Source organism: Ailuropoda melanoleuca, chromosome 1 (assembly GCF_002007445.2).
Source record: "Ailuropoda melanoleuca isolate Jingjing chromosome 1, ASM200744v2, whole genome shotgun sequence".
Lineage (NCBI taxonomy): Eukaryota > Metazoa > Chordata > Mammalia > Carnivora > Ursidae > Ailuropoda > Ailuropoda melanoleuca.
In genome coordinates, this window is record NC_048218.1 from 201,396,237 (window position 1) to 201,418,913 (window position 22,677).

The 22,677-nt window shown below is 46.2% G+C and overlaps 1 protein-coding gene across 12 annotated transcripts; it reads right to left on the reverse strand.

Annotated features, from left to right (window-relative positions):
- Positions 1–306: 306 nt before the first annotated feature.
- TCAF2 (TRPM8 channel associated factor 2) lies at positions 307–22,164 on the reverse strand. Of its 12 annotated transcripts, none has more exons than XM_034638732.1 (10): positions 21,922–22,164; positions 21,016–21,081; positions 19,972–20,162; positions 18,998–19,634; positions 7,905–8,881; positions 7,535–7,632; positions 6,291–6,504; positions 5,732–5,971; positions 4,524–4,861; positions 307–3,094 (listed from the first exon to the last, which is right to left on the reverse strand). In XM_034638732.1, the coding sequence occupies exons 4-10, from the start codon at positions 19,618–19,620 to the stop codon at positions 2,840–2,842; spliced, it is 2,745 nt and encodes a 914-aa protein (XP_034494623.1). In that variant the 5' UTR covers positions 19,621–19,634; positions 19,972–20,162; positions 21,016–21,081; positions 21,922–22,164; the 3' UTR covers positions 307–2,839. The 12 variants fall into 12 exon arrangements, with proteins under 12 accessions (XP_034494623.1, XP_034494638.1, XP_034494616.1 ...); XM_034638747.1 differs by having other exon boundaries at positions 18,998–19,631; positions 21,016–21,086; XM_034638725.1 differs by having other exon boundaries at positions 21,016–21,086.
- Between the last annotated feature and the right edge of the window lie 513 nt (positions 22,165–22,677).

The following is a 22,677-nucleotide window of genomic DNA, read 5'->3' on the forward strand; positions in this document are numbered from 1 at the left end:
GTAGGCATGTATGTGTAAATAGAGCTGCAGGTTGCAGCAGACCTGGTAAGTGTCTATAGTGTGTTGGCTGAGAGTGTGGGCTCTGGAGTCCCAACAAACAGCATTGGAAACGTGGCTTCACCACTTAGCTTTGTATCTCTGCTTCCTTCTCTGCAAAGTGGAGACAGTAATAACACTTATTCCGTAGGACTGTTATGAGCATAAATAAATAAAAGCACTTATAACAGTTCCTGGCAAACAGCATTTATTTTACTTTTTTGTTTTGTTATATATATATATATATATATATATATTTTTNTATATATATTTTTTTTTTTGGCAAACAGCATTTATTGATGATTCACCATGCTACATTCACATCCTTGTGAGCAAATATACCTGGACTACAGAATGCCCTGAGACAGTCACAGTTACAACTAACTGTGGACTTAGAAACAAGCAGTAGAGCCACTTGTAAGAAGGGGAAGGCTCTAGTTTCCACTTGCAGAGAGTGTGGGGAAGAGTCAGGTTTTTGTCTTTGTCTCTGTGGCAACCTTTTAAACCCAGTATTACCCATCCATGTTCTCCTTAACATCATGCTTAAGAACACCACTTCTGAAGTTGAATTTCCTGGGTTCAGATCCTTCCTCTACCTATAAGGAGGGTAATCATATGCTGAGACAACCAGAAAATCAGGTACCAATATCTTTTTGGAGGTTAAATTTGATATTTAATAAAATTTCAGTAGTTAACATGAGATAAATCAGAAGTTTGGTGAGCTTCCATTTTCTAGGTGAATTTTTGTTTAAATTCTAAACCTTCATGGAGGATTTTTTTCATTGCTGGGGGTTTCACTCAAGCTCTGGCTCTCCCTCTTCTTAGCTTGGTTACTTCAGAAGTTATTTAATATCCCTCAACATCCGTCTCCTCAACTATGATTTGGGGATAATAATAGTACCTACTTCAAAGGTCTGTTGCGAAGATTCCATGGCATAACTCATAGAAAACACCTCACACAAAGCCTGGGACAGAGTGACTGTCATTGTGTGCTAGGTGTCATCATTGTTCTTTCCATTCACAAATGGTTATGGAGTGCCTTTCATGTGAAAAGCACCTGGCAAAGAATAATAGTGGAATAAAAGGAAATTATCGTAGAATTAGGAGGAGGATGGGATTCAGAGAAAGACATTCCCTAAGTCACTTCTCTTTCCGGGGAGTCACTCTGCTCTGAACACAGCTCATGGAATGATATTCAACACAACAAAAATATGGTTTAAAAGCAAGCTAGAGAAAAATGGTCACACCCCATCATTAATCCTGGAAACTGAGCTCTAATGAGAACTCCACCTAGCCAAAGAATTGGGATGGGTCAGAATGGATTATGTGAAAGCTCAGGGAGGCTGCATTGTGGGTTAATTTGGTCTGCTGTGCCCAGTATAATCCTGGTTCCCAGTGAAGCCCGTCATGCAGGCGGACTTCTCGTCACAGCTACTGTTAAGACCAGACACTGCCTTGCTTCTGTGGTGACCAGAGGGATCTGCCACCTATTCTGTGCAAAGAACAAATAGGCTGGTGGACTTGGTAGACATTGCTACTGTGACATTTACTTATGGTTGAAACAAAAATACTAGAAGATGGAACTAACCAAGAAGACTAAGTGCTTTGTAACATCCAGTTTGAGTGTATACCATCTCTCTCTCTCTTTTTTAAGATTTTATTTATTTTGGAGAGAGAGAAAGAGTGAGTGAGCAGGGGGAGGAGCAGAGGGAGAGGGAGAAGCAGACTCCATGTTGAGCGTTGAGCCCGACGCAGGGCTCGATCTCACGACCCTGAGATCACGACCTAAGTCGAAATCAGGAGTTGGACACTTAACCAATTGAGCCACCCAGGTATCTTCATACCATCTGTTTTGAGTTTACACTATTCTTTGGGTTAGGTCATACCCAAGAATCCTGCTAGAGGTGGGAGAAGGGACAGAAGACAGGCTAGGATCTCAATAACTATCAGCGTTATCATGTCTGGAACAACACTGATAATGCGTGAAATACTCTTAGAGACTTCATGCCCACCCCAAGGTGGCCAACTCTGAAGTGGGATTCAGTTTTCAGGGTGTCCACACAGGTCGTCCACCCAGACAGGCCACCATGGGTCCTGGCAGGAGCTAAAGAATACCCTTGCATATGTATGCATATTGCAGGGGATTAACACGTTCACCATTCTCAAACAGTGGACTTTTATCCCCATGTCAGGGATGACAATACAGAAACACAGAGACTTTAAGAGATTTTCCATAGAACCAAAGCAAGTTCAGGGCTCTCTCTACCAGCCTGTCTCTTGCTATTAGAAAACTTCCCAAAGCATAAGAAATTGACAGCCGTGTTCAGGGCTGGCAGGGGTGAGGGAGTGATATCAGATTATTTTGGCTACCCATAGCCTTTAGAACTGTTGGTCAGGGGGCGCCTGGGTGGCTCAGTCAGTTAAATGTCTGCCTTCGGCTCAGGTCATGATCTCACGGTCCTGGGATCGAGTCCCACATCAGGCTCTCTGCTCAGTGGGGAGTCTGCTTCTCTCTCTACCTCTCCCTCTGCCCTTCACCCCTGCTTGTGCTCGCTCTCTTTTGCTCTCTAAATAAAATCTTAAAGAAAAGAAAGAACTGTTGGTCAAAAGTAGAAGCTGAGAGTTTGCAGGACTTTAGGATGCACAGATGTAAGATTCTCCACTGGAGGATTAGGATGAAGCAAGTCGGTGAGAGCAACAGTATAAACAGGGGAACAGAAACAAGGGCATTTTCCTGAGAAAGTTGGTGTCATTTGTCTTATGACTTAACTGCCTCTCCCTCCACCACCTTGCTGCACATCATTTACTCCTGAGGATGCATGTACACCCGCATGGGGTTTTCCTGCCACTCAGGCAGACAGGCCAGGCTGTTCCCCACTTCCTTCTGGACAGGCCAGCCCCAGGCCTCAAAGAATGGAGCCAGATTCTTCTGTACCTTTTCAGAGAACTTCTTCACCCATAGATTCATCTTGCCATCCTTGTCTTTGGGGATGCCAGAGAGCGTCTGGTACTCAGCAAAGAGCTGGGTGAATGGCTCCCACCCAAAGGCCTCCTGGAGCTGAGAAGAGAAAGAAGGGACAGGATGAGGAACCAGTTTGTGGAAGTACCTGCAAGAGGCACGTTCAAAGTGTATTTCAGTTATAGTGATTCTTTCCCCTTGATCATTCATGAGCTTCCCTCCTATGATTTGCCCCTGTGTGCCCACCCTATCCCTGCATATAAATACAATCCTGTTGGCTCATTCCACCTCTTGGCCACAGAACCTATACCCCTTGAATTTAGTAGGGGACTTCACAGGGAAGCGAATATCTGAAAAGACATAAATACTCAATAAATGACAGTTATTATAATTATCTCTAATTTAAAAAAATTATATGCCCAGATCCCAAGTGTTTTTCTAGGCATCAGACAGGTCTAAGCCTGATTGAGATGGGAAACCCTCATATCTCACGTGTTTGGCCTTTGGGGCTCTAAAGGCTGGGAACTTCCAACACTTTCCAGACATAATAAAATCCCTGGTTTTATACAGCCATCTCAGATTTGTAACTATTTTCAAGGCTACTATTTTGCTCTGTGGAACACTCCCTTTGGGGCAAAACAAGGAAGAAGCAGGCACATCACAAGGGGTTCAAAAGGAGAGTGACTCATGTACATGGAGGGGCAGCCCACCTGAAAGCCATGGGCAGGAGGCCCTTGTCAGCTAAGATAATAGAGGTGTAGAATGAGCAGGGATCCTGGCGTGTCCCAGACCTCTCGCCCTTTTGTGGAGAATTCTGACTCTGTAGTGTAAATCCTAAGGACAGATGACATCTGGGGAACAGCTTTGACAACTCGGAAACGTTAATGTTCAGAGCAGTTTGGGAGGGGGGCAGGGCTTCGTGTGTATTTCTCGGGAAGCCCACCTGCTTCAGGACTTTGGTGTTCTCCCATTGGACTGGTTGGTTAGTCATTTATTCATTCTAAAACATTTCAGGTTCAAGTAGGGTGACTGAAGGCAGAGAACCTTGACAACAGTTATCTCCTAAAAAGCCTCTTGTAATGTAGTTGTCCTGGAGACACACCACTGTTATCATGAAGGGACAAAGGAATGCAACACTCACTTGATCCACAGAACTAAGGTGAAGAGAAACAAAGCACAACAAAGTAACACCCATTTCTGGAGCACTTATTAGGAGACCATGGTCAAGACTGGTGAGTGGAAGTGCTGGGCTCCAATCTCAGGAATGACTAACTCAGAACTTCTGCTTATGACTGGTAGACCAGTAAGCTGAAATACTAGGTTTCCAGATACTTTTCATTTCCTCTTACTTAACATCATAAAGTACAGGGAGCCAGTGGGACAGGTGTTATTTCCTCCGTCTTAGAGAAGTCCCATTATGCAGTCGGGTCCCCTGTGCCCAGGCCGGAGGGGGTGGTGAAGGGGGTACAGGATGCTACATGATGGAGGGGTCTGCTGGCCCTCACCTCCCTGCTTTTCTGCTCTGTACCTGTAGGTATGTTTCCAGAGCTGTCCACACATTCCAGTCATGCAGGGGGGCTCCCTTTCCAAGGTGCGTTTTGATTCTCTTCTCTCGTTCTAGAGGGCTCAGAGCAGGGTGGGCCCGAGCCCTGGGGATGCCCAGGACTGTTTCATGCACGTAGACAGACCAGAGGTTGCAGGTGGCCTCAGTGGTGTGTGGCGGGAACTCCCACTCTTGTCGCTGCTGGTTGTGACCCAGCTCATGGATGGGGCCCCACAGACCGGTGCTCCTTATGCCTGCCTCATTGATGAGCTCTTGCACTGACTCCAGGTGGCACATGATGGGGTATCCTGAGTGCATCCAGCCTGAGAATGCAGAAGGAAGAGATGAGGCATGGTGGAGGCTGGGGGCACCCAAACTATCTCTCTTCATCCCTCTCTGCTAGGTAACTTTCCTTCACCATCCTGGTTGCCCCCAGTAATGCCAGAATCTCCATGCTGGTTGGAAAGTAGATGGCTTGTTCTGCTTGGTCAGAAACTGAACAGTCCCAGCCCCCTTCCCAGCCTTTCATGCCAGGTTATGCCCTCCTCCCTGCTCTGGCCCGGAACAAGACGAATACACTTGACATAAGCATTCTCGCTACAGTTCAGTGCTTCGTTTTGTGTGAGTTTTCTATTGTGTGAGTCTCTGACACTGTCCTGTGTGTGGATTTGGGATCCCTGAGGCTAGAGCGATGTCAGTTCTTCTGCAATGTAAGCCCCTGTTGTAGAGATTTATGCTCTTTAGCAGATAATCTTCTTTTTTAAGGAGAAGAACTCTGAGGTCCAAAGGAATGTTCTCTATGACAGAACCATGTTTCCTTATTTTTCTTTCATGTAAACTACTCAATACTTAACATAAACTTCTTTCCTTACTCCTTCCTTCCATTGCCAACTCTGACTTCTGTTTGAAGGAATATTTTTGTTTCTCCTTAAAACAATGAAGAGATGGCTCATTGCTGTCTGTGAACTCCTAGTAGCATTATTTTTTTTTTGAGATTGTTTTACCATCCTGTGACATCTCACCTTGTATATGTAAATGATTCACCTTTTCATATAGGAACATCTTTGCACCCCCATCAAGGTCTATGTCTGTTATGTCTTTTTTCCTTTACTGGTGAGATTATGCCTTTCACACGTAGGGCATTAAAAAAACAAAATAATGAATAATGGTGTCCACTGACTAGGAGCACCCACCAGCTGAGATCTGCACATCAGCAACAATCCTCTCGGGACGGCAGAAAGGGAAAGGCCGGGCTGCTAGCTGGGCTATAGCACCCATCATCTCATCCCAGAGGCGGAGTGCAGGCTCGGGGTCCTCCAGGTCTTGCAGGTTTGCACTCGGCACCGTCAAGATGATATTGTCTGTTGCCAGCTCTCCCCAGGGAGCCTGGCTCTCCTGGATACAGTTCCTCCACTCCTCCAGAGATGTCTTACCTGGGAATAAATATCGTGGGCCTGTCACCCATTTCCCCAACTTACCTTGAACTCCAGGAGGAGGACACTGAAATAATGAACAATTAACATGTGGGTCTACATGCTATGAAGTGAAGGACAGGCCTCGAGACCCTCCCTTCTGTTCTGCCCAGAAGTCTCCATGGACATGGTATTTCATAGCTCCTGCCTCCACTTACATCTTGAACAGTTCTTCACTCTTCTGTCTGCCAGTCCCTACCCTACCCTTCCTTAGCAACCGGCCCATAACTATGGTGGCGTCCCCGGCGCCCCCTCTTCCCTCAGCATTCAGTTCACTCACCCAACTTGTAGTATGGGGCAGGCACAGCCCCCTTGATGGTGACAGATATGGGGCCCAGTTTGCTGCCCTTTGGCACGATGACATACAGAAGGCCACCCCAGAGGCAGGAGATGGATCGTATGGCCCTGTCCATACAGCACTGATGCGTCACCACAGGGGCTCGAGACAGCTTGCCGGCCTTGGTCAAGTTATCGGTGTGGCAGCCAATCTGTACCTGGGGAGGTGATTCCACCATGTGTAGGAGGAACTAGGTCCCCTTAGTGTGTGTGTGTGGAGGGCGGACAGGGGTCTGTGCTGTTCTGGGTGAATGGTAGGTACTAGAAAAACACCAGCCTCCTCCTTTGATGAGCTATGCATGGAAAACTAAGAAATTTTAGTACTCCAAAAGTCATCGGGACTGAAAAGTATGTGGAACCATTCTTCCAGGGATTTAAACAGCTCCACAATGGATTGTCACCAGACAGACCAGACAGGTTAACCCTGAGGCTGATACTGACTAGGGCCCCACGGAGCCTCTGTACTGGGTGGAATCTGGACTCTCGTGGCAGGGCCTACGCCAATGTGGTGATTCCAAAGCCAGGATCAGCCAGAGGGGATCCTGGTCACCCTCTGTGCACAGATAGGAGGTCACCCATCCAGAGGCAGCAGGATCTGGCCTGAGCAGGGAGGACTGATTCTTGCTTCCCCCTTTGTCGAGGGCTCCCCTTCCTGGTCAGGTGGGTTGAGGGCTATTTTGTCCGGAGTCCTGGGGTTGCTTTTCTTAGGTTTAATGTAAGCGAGCTCCAGAAAGGAATTTGACACAGAAGACACCCTGTGACAGGAAGTGACCCTCAGAGCTGACGCAGGACAATTTTAATTCTGCCTCTAGGGCCTATTTTTGTGGTCAGATGAAGCACACCCGTCAGGTGTGAAGGTAATGACATACACCGCAGAAAGGCCGTGTGCTGTTGGCGATGCAGGTGAGTCCTGAGGACCTCACAGAGTCTCCTGGCCCTCCTCACATCCCCATGGGGACGTAAAATCACCATACGTGGAAATCCAGGGGCTTAGGTTTGAGTACCTGAAATTAGCTCTGGCATCTCAGTCCCTCCTTTAGGCTCCCTGAAATTGAGCTGCTTTATCTATGAAATCTGTGAAATGGGCAGAATTGTCCCTTCCTGGCCCCCTGGTGGCACTGCTGAGAGCTGAGGAAGAGAAAGTGGCTCTGTGGGTTAGGGTGTCAGCAGTGGCGGTTCTGGCCTTACCTTCAGGCCGGCACAGGCCGCAGCGTCAGACAGTGAGACTTCTGCACTCTGTCCACGTGGGAGGTAGAGCCTGGTGCTCACCCACGCATCACAGGGGCCTGACAAAAGCCAGAGGAAAGGCTGAGTTCTTCACCCACCTGCCTCTGCTGCACCTCACAGCGCCCCCCCCCACAGGCACAGCCCCTGCCCTGCCTACCTCAGCTCATCCCTGCTTCAGGCATGCACCCCTCCACAACCCCGTCTTCCCAAAAGTACATGATAGAGACTGAAGCTGGCCCAGCTGAGCTGTAGTACCTGCACTGTCCTGTGAGCCCGGGAACCCCACCTTCCCCCGGGTTCTGATGCTCTGGCTGCACTCCTCACTCCGTACCTGGGTTGCTCCCATCGATCTCCACAGTGATGGGCTGTCTGGAGCTGCAGCTCCAGGTTCCAAGCTCCTGCACCAGCTGGGAGCAGTCGGTCCCAGAGCGTGCCAGCTCCGTGGCCAGGCAGAGCGCTGCAGCCTCAAAGGAGTCACCAGCCACAGGGTACTCCCGGCTCACAGCTGGAAGGCCCGACACACGCAGCATCTTCCTCAGGAGTCGGTGCAAGGATATGTAAGCAGGGACCCCCTCTGCAGGGATCTGTAGGAAGCCTGCGCCATCGGCTCCCAGCTTCGCCAGCCAGTGCTTTTCCAAGTTGCCAGCCCCGTGGTTCAGTGCAGACTGGAATTCAGAGAGCGCCTTGCGGAAGTGGTAGCTCTGCATCTCGGGGGTAGGGATGGGGAAACAGCCCGCATCCAGAGTCTGAGCTAGGATGCTGAGGCCGAAGCCGTTGAGGATGACGTTACCAGGGAAACCAGCCAAAGCAGAGCGGCCTGGGTTCTGGGAGGCCCACCACCAGGCCTGGCCCCCGATCAGCAAGCCCCCGCCCTCGGCCACAAACTCCTGCAGCTGCTTGGCCTCCTTGTCACTGTAAGCCCCACAGCAGTAGACGCGGACGTCAGGCGTCAGATGGGGCTGCAGACTGCACTCCAGGCCGTGCTCTGACAGGAGGGCACACAGGTTTTTTAGACCTGTGTTCACCCCAAATTTGCCCGTCTGGCCTTTGGCCAGCCAGCGCACAGCATTGAGCAAAAAGGGCCCCAGCTTGGGAGCAGAGAGCATGCTCTCATGGGCAGCCAGGACCACCCGGCCCCGGCCATAGCGGGCGGCTGCCAGGAAGCAGCGGAGTGAGGCGTCCAACCCCAGAGGGAAGGCAAGGGCCCCATGCACCAGCAGCTGCGAGGGCACTCCGCCCGTCTTGATGTCCAGCTCTGAGATCCCTTCCAGGAGCTGCTGCTGATCGTGCCTGAGATCCTCCACACAGCTGCAAAGTGACAGGGGGACAAAGGGGTTCTGGTCAGTCAAAGCAGCACTGAAAGCAGCTTGCTGGCTGGGGAAATCTGTGTGGGGTTCAAAGATGACCTCATTCATGCCCATCTCTGCACTCTCACTAATAACTGCTAGGACTGGAGTATGTGATGCCATTGACTTTATCGAGTCTGAGGCAGGTTTTTTCACCTTTCCACAACTAAGCAATGGGATATCATTGTCTCATTGGCAGTGTTTGCTCTTACTTCGTGACACACAATGGTGCTTCTTATAACCGACGTGGTCACGTACTTGATGAGATACTGAGGAGTGTGGTAGCGGCCTTACGGGCACATCTTAAAGTCCATGTTCTCCAAGTGAACCCTTCCAGGAATTCTTCCCATGCTAGTCAACTGAGTGGTGGATATTCTGGCTTGACTTTCATGTCTTTAAGTAATTACACATATAAACAAGTTAGGAAAAAATAGTCCATTCCTAGAGAAATTAGTCCTATGTCTACATGTCTCAGAGCTAATTTTCTGCCCCAAAAAAAAAAAAAAAAGCTGTGAAAACATCAAATTGCTAGCTCTGAGGTAGAAACACAAGTAAATTGTTTAATACTGCACTTAAAGATTTATGCAAATACATACTCTCTTAAAATTCTCACTTAAATCTGATGAGAATATTTACCACTTTTATTAAGAAATGGTCTAAGTGTAATAAATTCAGAAAAAGTTTGTATTTCAAGATTTTTAAAAAAGATTTTATTTATTTATGAGAGAGAGAGAGAGAGAACGAGCAGGGGAAGGGGCAGAAGGAGAGGGAGAAGCAGACTCCCCACTGAGCAGGAAACCTGATGCAGGACTTGATCCAACGACCCCGGGATCATGACCTGAGCCAAAGGCAGACGCTTAACCAACTGAGCCACCCGGGCACCCATCAAGATTTTTTTTAACCAATTTGTAGGAACTCTAAATGTCAAACAATGGGAAATTGGTTAAATAAGTTACAGTTAACTATAGATGGCATACTGTATGGTAATTAAAATAATTATTAGATAATATTGGAAAATGCTTAATGGAAAAAATTTCAAAATCAGATTCCAAGATACTGTACCCTAAATAAACCAAACTTTGTGAAATGAACCATCAAAACCAAAACCCAAACAAACAGAAAACACAAAACCAGACATAGAAGCAGAATCTAAAGAATATTTATCAAAATGTCTTCAGTGACCATCTTGGCTAGTGTGATTATACCCAATTTTAAGTAGCTTTATAAAACTGTCTCATACTAAAAAGCAAATGTTGTTAAAAAATAGTTTTTTCAAGTAACAAAACATTATTGAAAAAAGTACCTCTTGTACAGTTTCTCCTTAATTTCTCTTCAGCATAAAGGAGGAGCAAATAAAAAATTGGCATCAATCATACCATGGCTTGCTGTTTATTGATTAAAAACAACAGGTAGATGCATGCGAATTAATGTGGACAGGTGTCCAGAACATTCTGCTGAGCAAAAAAATGTCTAAAATAGCGTAACTTGGTGATGCAGTTTATGTAAGACAAAAATAAAACAAAGTTAGTATATGTCAATGTAAATGTCAAAAAGTCAGGGTGAAACCACAATAAACTTTTGGATTTTGGAATGGAGAGACAGGGTTGGTACTGAAAGAGATGGTCAAAAGAGCTTTAGCCTCACTGGTATTTTTTTTTTTTCAAACAGGGAGAATGTACGAATGTAATTTGTCAGGTAATTAAAAATTAAAAATGAAATTTAAAATGTTAAGGTAACAGCTGGAAAAATAGAAATAAAATGTATAATCTACAAATGTGTTGGGGAATTTAAGGGATAGAGAAAACTTTGTCAAGAAAGAATGTAGAAAGAAACAAAGAAAGCGTAAAATCAAAATGAGAAAGAAGGCAAGAGGAAGAGATACACTGAAATTATCACTATATATAAATGGGTTAAATTTCTATATAAAAAGACAGAGGCTCTTGAATTGAGCTAAGAGCATCTAGGCATAAGCTGCTTGTAAAAGACAGATTTGAAACTCACACAGAAGCACTGAAAATGAGGAAATCGATATATCATCAAAGCTGTGTCTGAAAAACACAGCAAAAAGAAAGCAGAAGTACCAGTATTAATATGAGATGCAACTGAATTCAAAGAGGAAAGAATTAAAATACACAAAGATAACTATTTTCCATGGGTAAAAGTTACACTTTACCAACGACATAATCATCATTGGTTTTTAGGGTCCTAAGAACAAAGCACCAAAAGCAAAAACTGCTACAAAGCAAATTAAAATTTGATGAGCCCATAATTGCATGTGGGATGGTAATGGCTCTGTCAGCATCCAGTGGATCAGTGACATTAAAAAAAAAGAAGAAGAAGAGATGATTCGAGCAGAATGAAAAACACACTTGATTAGAATCAGAGGACAATAGTGCAATATTCTCCCAGACTCTGAGGACAACAGAGAGCCTGGATGCCATATTCCACTAATTTGTGGCATAAATATACAGAAAAAGCAGACTTTCTCAAACAGGATATGTTAACTAAAATACCAGTTTTCAGCTCACATGCACAGATGAGCAAATTAGATGATCTGTATCAGGCTTCTCTCAGAGTGGTAGCTTCCTTATTCCAGAGGAGTGAGACTGGGGACGGTGGTGTGGGATGGAGCACAACTGGCCTTTCTCCTCTGTATATTTCTCTGTTGTCTGTATGTTTTCACGGTAAGCTTAAATTCCTTTAGAAATATGTTTGTAAAACGATGGGATGTTTCTCAAAAGAGAAATGAAGGAAGGAAGTGGAAGCGTAGTAGATCACAGCAGATGGGACACCAAGTAATTCTCAACAGATGGACAATGAATGTTTCAAGTGCAATATTAATGATCTCAGATATCTATTTACCAACATTTAAAATCTTGTATACTATCTATTTACAGTATTGAAGCCTGAAAAATAATGAAAGTAGCTATTACTTAATGAGGCTTAATATATACTAGGCATTTACACATATGGATTATGTCTTTTAATCATTATGATAAACCCGAACTATATTATTCTTGCTTTACAAATTAGGCTTAGAAAAGTTAGGCAGCTTGCTCCATGGTTCTTAGCTAATAACTGGTGGGAATGGGAAGCAAATCCAGGGTGGTTTGCTTCTAAAGCCAATGCTGTCCACACAGCAGAAACTCTCCTTCAATTATTGAGTCTTTGGATTAAGCCCACAAGTGGGTATATGGCAAGTAACACGTATAGGTTGTGCAAAGGAGCCTTTAAATAGATGTGAAGGTTGGGGAGCCTGGGTGGCTCAGTCAGTTGTGCATCTGGCTCTGGATTTCAGCTCAGGTCATGATCTCAGGGTCCTGGGATCAAGTCCCACGTTGGGCTCCAGGCTGAGCAGGGAGCCTGCTTGGGATTCTTTCCCTCTGCCCCATAAATAAATAAATCCTTAAAATGATGATAGATAGATAGATAGATAGATAGATAGATAGATAGATAGATAGATAAAAGATAGATAGATAGATAGATGTATGTGAAGGTGCTAATAATACAGCACTTATGAAAAAGGAAACATATGTGTCTCTTCAGAGTGCAGGAGGCACTGAGGAAGAAGGGAAGCACGAGGGGCTGGTATTCAGGAAAGACACCAGATTATTGATGTAGGAAAAACGTTAGGGTTCAAAGCCCACGGCCAAGAAAGAATTCTTGAGATGTTGTGCAAAAAGCTGGTTTTATTAAAGCACGGGGACAAGATCGGTGGGCAGAAAGAGCTGCACTGGGGTTGTGAGAACCAATTGATTATATACTTGGAGTTAGGGGAGGTAAGGGAAAAGGGAGGGTTTCAAAAGAACTTTCGTAAGCTCAAGAAGACCTACCAGATACCAGAGGCCTTGCCATTGTCAAGTTAAGGTTATTTTTCCCTCTAGTAAACAGTAACATTAAGACAGTTGGGAATTTCCTTGCGGAAGTTAAGTTATTGACAAGAATGCTTTTTTCTTGTAAATCACTAAGACATTTGTAAATTGAAGGAGACTCTTGTCCTGTTGGACTGAGATCTCTATTCATTAACCATTTGTTTTTCCCTTACCTTAGTTTTAGGGCAGGCAGGAGTGCCTGAGGAATGTCACACGGATCCCACCTGGGAGTGGGGAGGGGGGTGGTGGGGTGTCAGTTTGAGCTTTGTCCTCAGCATGGCTTCTGCTCCCTCATCATAGATCACGTCTGAGCAGCAGGAGACTCGGGGAATGACTTTCTGAAAGCAGCTTAAAGAGCCCTCCCAGTCATGACAGCCATGACGAGAAGACTCAGTGGGAAATGAGCCACTGTCCCGTCACCATACCCTGGCCTCGCCTATTCTATTCCTTGTGGTGACTAATTGGCTTATTTTTCCTGAGGTGTTTGGTTCTTAATTGGTTTTCTTTGCTCTGAAATTCTCCTTTTCATCTCATTCTGTTGCTTGTTTTATTTAACATATATTTTTAAATAAAACTGTCATGGTGTGAACCGTTCTCAAGGAATCTGCTTCTGTTCACTGGGTCACATGTTTCTTCCAGGCATGACTGATTCTGTTGTCTTTCCATAGTAAATTTCTGTCTCTCTTATACTTCCCTTTCAAATTTATTAGTGTTTTTATAGTTGTTATATGGATTTCTTCCCAGTTAGGGTCCGCAGATCTTTTCCATGTTCTCCAATAGTTCTGGTCAATTCTCCTTCCTGTGCTTTCTAACTTACCCAGGACCCGTTTGTTTGTACACACACCCCACATCCATCCATCTTCCCAGATATATGGAGGTTGATGTATTTCTGCTTTCCACTTTGCCCCCTGAGGTTCGTAGCCTGAACTGAAGGCCAAAGGTCACCTGGGCCTCCTGCTGTCCTTGCTGGGAGCTAGTCTAGTCGGGGCGAGCTGAGGCTAAGCCCACTCCACCCTCCAGGGGTGGAACACGCCAGAGGGGTTCCACCCTCCACCGTTCAGGGAAGATGGCCGTTCCAGCATCCTTTTCTGCCTCCCTCAAATACTGAAGTAGCTTTGCTGCTTTCGTACTTGTGTTTAATCTCACCCAACGTGTTCATTCTTCTAAAACATGCGAAAGCATTAATGATAGTTCTTGGATTTGTGGTGTCCACTTTTTTCTTGCATCTGGGGTGGGAGTGGGGTCAGGCGATGCCATGTGCCTGCCACATGTGTCACCTGTCAGCCTCAAAACCTCCACATTCAGCTCTTTACTTAGCATTTTTCATTCATCTGGTCAGATTGGTGGAGGGGGCAGCTCCAGGATCTAGTCTCATTTCACACAACCTGGAAACTCTCTGGGATTGTGGTGAGGATCACATGACTGAACATGAAATCTTCAAGAAATGCATAAGCTGCTAGCACATGTTTACTTTCATGCGAGCCGTTCCTAATATATTCTAGACCTTAGAGGTGACACCATGTGTAAATGTATTGAGCTGTTGTTCTGGGAGAAATGTTTTCGCTAGATTCTTCTTTGTCTTGGTATAAAAGCAGTGAGCGCCTTTGGATCTGACTTTGCATGTTAAAGCAAGCGCAGTGTCCTCTTAGGCACAGAAGCATAGGTGTGCTTCGTAGAATGCCCCTCCCCTTGGCAGACAGAGTATTTCCTGCCTCCAGCAGGAATTTGAAGTTAGCGAACCTGCTGGGTCAGTCCAGGAGTATTTGACTAAGATTTGTTGGCAGGAAAGTTCCCTAAAAACCTCTAAGGGAATGCCAGGTGAAGAAGGAACAAATCTGAGCTGAGGGCCTGGGCTTAAAGTAAGCGGGCCTTCTTAGACTTTAGAGCTGACCTGGTCAGCCAGCTTCAGCTCAGTTTTTGGCTGAGCTCTCCTGGCGGAACATGCCTTAACGTGAAGTTAACCATGGGGTTAACACCAGTATTAGAGGCCACCCTTTCTTTTTTATGGTTTTGGATATGTATTCACTTATGTATTCATTAATTTATACGATGTACAAATTATCTCTTGCTCTCTACTACATTTCACACAGCAGGCACTGAGAATAAAGCGGCAAACAAGACAGGCAGGATCAAGGCATTCCTGCAGCTTTAAGGTCTGGCTGGCTGGACAGGCCTTAGCAAATGCACAGGTGGGATATAATGTACAGATTGTGATCACTGATGGTTAGGCCATAAATGGGGGAACAGTGACACCAGAAGGTCAGTCCTAGATTCAATAGGGTCATCAGGGAAGACTCCTCCGAGAAGTCTGAATAAGGAGAATAAATTGGCTTTTCAAAAGCTGAGGGAAGATCCAAAGTAGGAAGAGAAATTTGAAAACCAGGGTTTGAAAATAACTTTGCCATCAAACTGCCAATGTTATTTTTCTGAGTCACTGGATTTGCAAAACTCTTAGAATTTTATAAGACAAGAAACCTAAGGTTACACTTGTGGTCTTTGAATTTGGGGGGATTTCTAAAATACTTTAAAGATGTATGTGGCTGATGCATCAGCTACAGCCCCTCCTTGAAATACCCAAGCTAGAAAATGCCGAAGTACTCAACAAAAGGACACAGTGAAACAAAGTATGGCATGTACGCTGTACCCGAAAACTCACATTAAAAAGATTATTTTAAAAAATAGAAAAATGGTTTTAAATACAAAATAGCAGTATGCAGTCACAGCTAGCAAAAATGATGGATGATGACGGAAGTTATGGAAGGGTCAAGGTTTTGTTGGGGACATAATGAGAAACTAAACATATTCAGATACTTTAATGTCATTATTATTATTCCAGTAAAAGTTTTACAAATAAGGAACGCCGATAACGTGGAAGAGTTATTTTCAAACGTTATCTGCAGCATTCTGTTGGTCATTCAAGTTTGGACTAAACACTACTATAATAAACTATATATAGTTAAACAGTACCGTAACCCCCCAGCGCCCAATATAGTGTCTAGAACTTAAAGCTCTATCTATCTATCTATCTATCTATCTATCTATCTATCTACGTAATTTTTATTTATTTTGAGAGAGCGCATGTGTGTGTGGCAGTAGAGGCAGAGGGTGAGGAGGAGAGAGAATCTTAAGCAGGCTCCAAGTCCAGCAAGAGTCTGTTGTGGGGCTCGATTTCATGACCCTGAGATCATGACCTGAGCTGAAATCAAGAGTCAGAGCCAGCGAGAAGCCCCAGAATACATTTTAGATGAATGAAGGAATGGATAGGTACTACAAAGAGGGAAGGAAAATTGATATGTTAAGGAAATTTACTTCTTTATCCATTTCATTGCCAAATTAATAAAACAATAGAAGATGTGAGGTTAAAGAAAGCCATCTTAGTGTAACCTGAGGAAATTTTTTCCATTGTTTAAGATTTTATAAAAAGGCAAAAAAGTAATGTAAAAAAGTTTTTTTAGGTTATAATTATAGATAATTTGGAGATTACAGAAATGTTTAAAGATGAAAATGATAATCAACTATCAACCTGTCCCTAGAGATACACTATTAATACTTCATTTTATTTTCTTCTAGTGTTTTTTTCTACTTATATACGTAACATGTTTTAACAAATTTGGCATCATTTAAATATAGTTTTATATCTTAATTTTGTCTATTGTATTATGAGTATTTTCTTATCTCTTTAAGTAATGAGTCTTTAAGGAGCTGAAGAGTAAGATATACCATAATAATTAAAGCAGTGTTCCATTTATTAGACACTTAGAGTTTTCCCAGTGTTTTACTTAATAGTGAAAATACCATTAAAAATATTTGCTACTAAATATCTGCCTCATGGCCCAATCTCTCCCATCCAACCCTTCCGTCTTCCCTTCCCCCACAGGTGTTGATTTGGAGAGTCCCTCCTAGTAAACGTCCTGTACACTGTGTCGGTCTTTGAGTTGGGTTCCTGGGGAACCCAATTCCAGGGAATTTGATAATGTTTAGCAGAAATTACATTTGCATTTCTCCTTTGACTCACCAATCCCATTTCCAGGAGATATGCAAAAATATGATGACCTATGCACATAAGCATTTATTGTAGTACAGATGTAATAGTAAGAATATTGGAAAAACATTTTAAATACTAGAAACTTGAATGTCTGTCAGTAAAAAACTAACTGGATAGACTACACTGCATCTGTACATTTCAGTGAAATAAACTCTGTAGTGCGTATCGATGGGCTGGTATGCAGCCATATCCAGAAAACAATGTGGGCTTTTTAAAAAGATTTTATTTATTTATTTGAGAGGCAGAAAGACAGAGAGAGAAAGAGAGAGAGGATGAGCTGGGGGGAGGGGCAGGAGAGGTGGAAGAGAGTGAGAAGCAGACTCCTCGCTGAGCAGGGAGCCTGACTCAGGACTCGATCCCAGGACCCTGGGATCATGACCTGAGCTGAAGGCAGACGTTTAACTACTGAGCCACCCAGGCGCCCCCAGAAAGTAATGTTAAGTAAAAAAAAAAGTACGGTGGAGAAAGTATGTATAGTATACTATTATCTTTTTCAAGTCTCTGTGTGTGTGTGTGTTTATATACAAACTGACAGTGGAGTAAAGATAATTTTTTTTTTAAAAGGGAGAGAAGAAAATTATATAAAGGGAATAGGGATAGAATATTGGCTTCTTAGGATTTTACTTTAGATCCACGTAGCTATGTTACATAATTATAAAATAATGTTAATTCACAAAAGCAACTCCCAAAAGCAAAAGTAAGATATCTAAATGAATCTACATGTGTATCCACTCAGTGGTGTAACCACGAAGAGGAGGGCTAGTCTAAGTGTCGTTAAAGGGTGGTTATTTGACTTTATATACCTCATAAAACATATCATAAGGATGAAAGGAACTGAAAATAATCTTTGTGCTGGTAGTACTGTTATTTTGCAACTGTTATGTGTGTGTTGTGGCATAAAGCCAATGAGTCATGAAGGTGCTTCCTTTCAGAGCTGGGCTTTTGCATCATGGGGAAAAAAAGGAGACAGATGTAAGATTTTTAAAATTATTTAATTTCTGGGGGGAGAAGCCTGAAGGTGGGCAGGCAAGAGAAGGAGCCAGGGTCTTTGTCTCTCTCTTCAGGCTGTGTTTCTGACAATCACTGTGCCTCCTCTGCAACCCCAGGTCCCACAGACAGGCTGTCCATCGGGGGTCCCAGCTCCTGCTAGACAGGCCTAGCTTGGCACCTGCATCCAGCAGGTGACTCAGCACCTGGGCTCCAGGGACACTCTCACCTCCCTCTGCTGGTCGGGCTATTGCTAAGGCCTCAGTTACCCTGCTGTCTCTCCTACAGGTTTTCAGCCCTTGCACCACCTGCCTGGTCAGTTCCTTGTGTTAAGTGTCTCTTTTTGGAACACCAGCCAGTCCTGACTGGGCCTCACTGATAAGCCTTCCCGGATGACCATAAATACCCTCCACTCCCTTCCCTGTCACTCTGATCACTTCTTTCCTTTCCCTGTAGCTCATATCACCACCTGCTTGAGTTTCTATTTATTGGTGTCCTCAATTGCTTAATTCTCACTGGAATACAAATGAGCAAGTAGCAGGGCTTGGTCTGCTGAATGGGGCCTGGCACACAGCCGGGCTCACAAAGAAACCAATGTTCTTTCATCTGTTTGAGAGACACCGATACACACTCTCGCCAACCCCGGCATAGACCCCGGAGACACAGACGATAAGATAAGCTTTTTTATTTGGCCCCAGGACAGAGTAGTACTGAGAACCCAGCTGCCTTTGGGCCTCGGTGCATTTTAATTATCCTGTTTTTGGTTTGTGGTGCTTCCAAAGTAGAGTGGGGAATCATGCGTATTAAAATGGAAGCTCAGGGGCACTTGGGTGGCTCAGTTAGTTGAGCGTACAATTCAGAGAACCAAGCAGACTCCACGCTGTGTGCAGAGCCCAACACTGGGCTTGATCCCACAACCCTGAGATCATGACCTAGCTGAAACCAAGAGTTGGACGCTCAACCGACTGAGCCACCCAAGCGCCCCTGAGCATCCAACTCTTGATCTCAGCTCAGGGCTTGATCTCAGCGTTGTGAGTTAAGCCCCGTATTGGGATCCACGCTAGGCATGAAGCCTACTTTAAAAAAACAAAACAAAAAGAGGAAGCTCATTGAAGAGGGACATGGAATCAATTGTTAACAAATGTCAGACTCCCTGTTGGGAAATACCACTCACCTGACATGGAGTGGGATCTTGGGTATCTTCTTAGAGATCTTGAACCGGCCTGTGTCCCCACAGATGTCGGTGAAGTACACTCCAGCCACACTCGTCACCTGGTTCCCAGGAAACCTGGACAGCACGTTGTCATGACCGTGCTGACTGGCCCAGTACCAGGCTTGGCCCCCGATGAGCAAGCCGCCTCCACACTTCACAAATTGGATCAGCTCTGCAGTCATTGTATCATTGTAGGCATTGATGCAGTAAACCCCGAGGGAGGCCCCCAGTTCTGGCTGAACTTGTGCCTGAACCCCACAGCCCTGCAGGATGCTTACTAGTGGTGCCAGGCATGGGTGCACTCCAGTGGGAGCCCCAGGTGAGGGACAGAGCCAACCCACTGCATTATGAAGAAATGGAGCCAAGCCAGCATCCAGCAGGTAGCCCTCATGGGACACCACCACAAGGCGGCCTCGGCCATAGGAGGAGGCAGCAATGAGGACCTGGCCCTTGTCATTCACCATCACTGGGAAGGCAGCCTCTCCAGTAAGAAGCAGTTCACATGGGATGGGGCCTTTGGGGACATTCCAGCTGGTCATTCCGTCCATGAGGGCCTCAAAAGCACTGGCGGGAGTTGTTGCCATGGTTCAACTAGCTGCTGTAGAGAAAATCAAAGACTCAGGTTGGTCAGAACTGATGAAGGGCTGAGTGAAAGCACAGCAACTAAATGCATGCGAACAAAACCCATTTACTGGGTTCCCCACTGTGTGCCAACCACTGGGGGTGCTGCAAGGAATGCAGCAGACAAGGGCCCCACTTTCATGAATCTGGTATTTCAGAAGGGAAAGGACAATAACAGGGAAACAGATAAATGAAATGCAGCAATTAATAACTTATGAAAATAAACCAGTTATGTGTTATCAAGCAACTGGAGAATTTGGATTAGATGACAGGAGAGGCCTAGATGAGGACATGACCGCGAAGATGGAACTGACATTTCAACTGAGATCCGAAATGCTGCAGGAGAAGAGCACACCCAGCCCAAAGAAGCACCGGGCAGGGCAGCCAGAGAGCACGTGGCCGGGCGGAGCAGGCCCTGAGCGGCCAAGGGAGGGGCTGGGTCCTGCAGGGCCGGTCAGAGGTGAGAAGTGGTGTGCAGGAGTTGACTTCGTATTGTGCTGCAGCTCTGTGGACAAAAAGGTCAGGTGACCTTAAAGAAACTGCATTTTTGGGGATAGTTTTGACAAAATGAGTTGAAACCCCTCCCAATTTATCATGTCTGCCCTGACCTGTATGTGGGTAGCTTCCTGTGGTTTCCAGAGGTCTTTTAAAATTCAGTGTGCCTAAAATTGAGCTTATTATTCCCTTAAAGCAGCTCCTTTTGGATAAATGACTTAAGCCTCAGTTTCCTCATTTATAAAAAGAGAATAACACACCCCTTGGAGGATTGTTTTTGAAGATTAAGAGAATGTGTATAAAAACACCCTGTTGTGAGTACACAGTGAGCACTGAGGAAACACGAGGGTATGCCCCTATGCTGACCTTTCTAGCTCCCCTGTGACAAGGGCCATGCCCTGGGTCCCATGCCAACTCCCCTCGGCCCACCTCTGACTTCAGCAGCCGCCATGGAGGAATTTCCTGAGCACTCAGATGCCTTCTCACTTGGGCAGGTGCACAGGGGCAGCTCCGAAGTGGCAGAGGGCCAACAATGGGGAAGTGGAGGGCGTCAGGGACACATGCCACGGTGGTGGACCTCAGGTGCGTTCTGGAGTTCCTCACAGGAGGAGCTGAGCTCCAGCTGCCCACAGTGGTAAACAGCTCAGCCATGTGTCCTTTAATGCCTCCCCTCCTTCCTGGTCTCTCCCTCCCCACATCCTCAATCTGGCCTTCTGGGCTCATTTCCCAAACAAAGTACCAGACTCAAGTTCTTGTAGCAGACTTTACTTTGGAGAAGAAACTAAACTAAGACACCAAAGCTGTCCTCTATCTTTGCCTCTTTTCTCCCTCTTTCCTGTTTCCATACACAGCCAGCCACTTACCTCACTTTGTTCATCATCTGTCATTGGGGTCTCTCAAACATCATTGCCTTCAGCCTGTATTCACGTCTAGACTAAATGAGTTTGGCTTTAGTTCCAGGATGGATTTTCACCCACAATCTTCCTCAGCCACCGTACCCACTTTTTTTTGTAATAAAAACCCTCCAATTTCATCCACTCTCAATAAGGTAAAAGCTGAGTGCCTCGCCCTGATCTTAAGGCCTCTGGGGTCTGGGCTCTCCCGTCTTCCAGACTTTTTTCCTGCTAAGTTCTCCACAAACCTCTAGCAGGCTTGGCATCCCTGAGCATGCCCTGTATTTTCTGTACAAGGCCAGCTCCTTTCCATCTCCTAACTTCCCTCCCCATCTAACCACTCGTTTCTCAGCAATGCTTCCAGGAAAGTGAATTCACAAAAGAGAACCAATACCCACATGGAGCATCATGGGGCATGTGGGTGATCTCAGCTTTCTGGTGTAGCAGTGGGAAAAAAACCCAGCGAGGTCAAGATCATGTTAACTAGCTTTGATAGAGAAGTCTTTCACTAATCTGGTCCTCTATAGTTGAACGGGAAAATAGACACCCCCCCCCCCCCCCCCCCCCCCCGCCTAGGAGATGAATAATAATTCCTCCGAACTCTGACTTCCATTCACTAGAAGTGAGCGCGTGCGCAGACACGCACACATCCATCAGATTCCTAACAAGTTCGAAGAGGCAAAGAAATGTGTTTTGAGACAAACAGTAAATACTACCAGACCGGCTAAAGGAAACGAAACCCTGGACCTATGAAGAGAGAAACACGCTGACTAAGGACACGTCCTTCGGCAGGCTTCTGGCACCTCCGGGCGCGCCGCTGTGCCCAGGTGCTCGGTCCCCGCCCCAACCGCAAGGCTCTCGGATTGGCAAACTCACGATCAGTAGTCGGCTGTACAGCGTTGGCTCCGGGCGCGGTGGACTTTTGTAGTGGCGCAGCGGGCGGTCTGGGGGCTGGGTGAAGGGGTGGGACGGGGCGCAGTTGGGGAGGGCCGGGTGCCGGGTGCAGGGGGCGCGTGGGGCAGGGCGCGCGACGGCGCGCGGTCTAGAGGTGGAGCTGGCGGGGCGCAGCGGTAGGTCTGGGAGCCCGGGTAGACAGGGTGTGGCGGCAGTCCGGAGCCGGGGCGGGGGCGGAGCGCGGCGGGAGGTCCAGAGGCCGGCGGGGCGGGGCGCGGCGCTGGTGGGGCGGTTCAGGGGCGGGGCGCTATTCCCCGGAGTCGCCTCCGCTAGGCACCTCCCGACCGGACGCACTTGGGGCGGTGTCGCGCCTTGCGGGGCTCCTTCGGGTTGCGTGGCTAGTCCTCCCAGGAGGCGGGGTTCCTCAATCTGCAGGGGTTGGGGCGGAAAGCGATTCTCTCAGGCCTTCCGAGGGTTCCGGGATATGAGAGGGAGCAAAGTTGCTGTTACACTTGATTTGCTGTTGCTGTTACACTTGATTTGAAAAGCAAACGCCAAGTCCCCAGTAAACCGGATTCGGGATGAATAACGCTCAACTGCAACGTAACCCGCGGCCGAGAGTTCGTCGCGTGGAAATGCGCCCCTCCCCTCCGGTAGTGGGGTGCGGCTCCGGAGACCGCGCCTCCTGCGTTGCAGGGCTGCCCCCTGGTGGTCAGCATCCGCCTGTGCGCCCCGTGC

Coding starts and splice junctions, on each gene's coding strand:
- TCAF2 (XM_019804783.2), bottom strand. CDS start 19,620: ATGGCAACAACTCCCGCCAGTGCTTTTGAGGCCCTCATGGACGGAATG. Junction 6,505..7,534: donor CGGCCTGTGCCGGCCTGAAG/GTAAGGCCAGAA, acceptor TCACCTCCCCAG/GTACAGATTGGCTGCCACAC. Junction 4,862..5,731: donor TGATGTGCAGATCTCAGCTG/GTGGGTGCTCCT, acceptor CTGCATTCTCAG/GCTGGATGCACTCAGGATAC.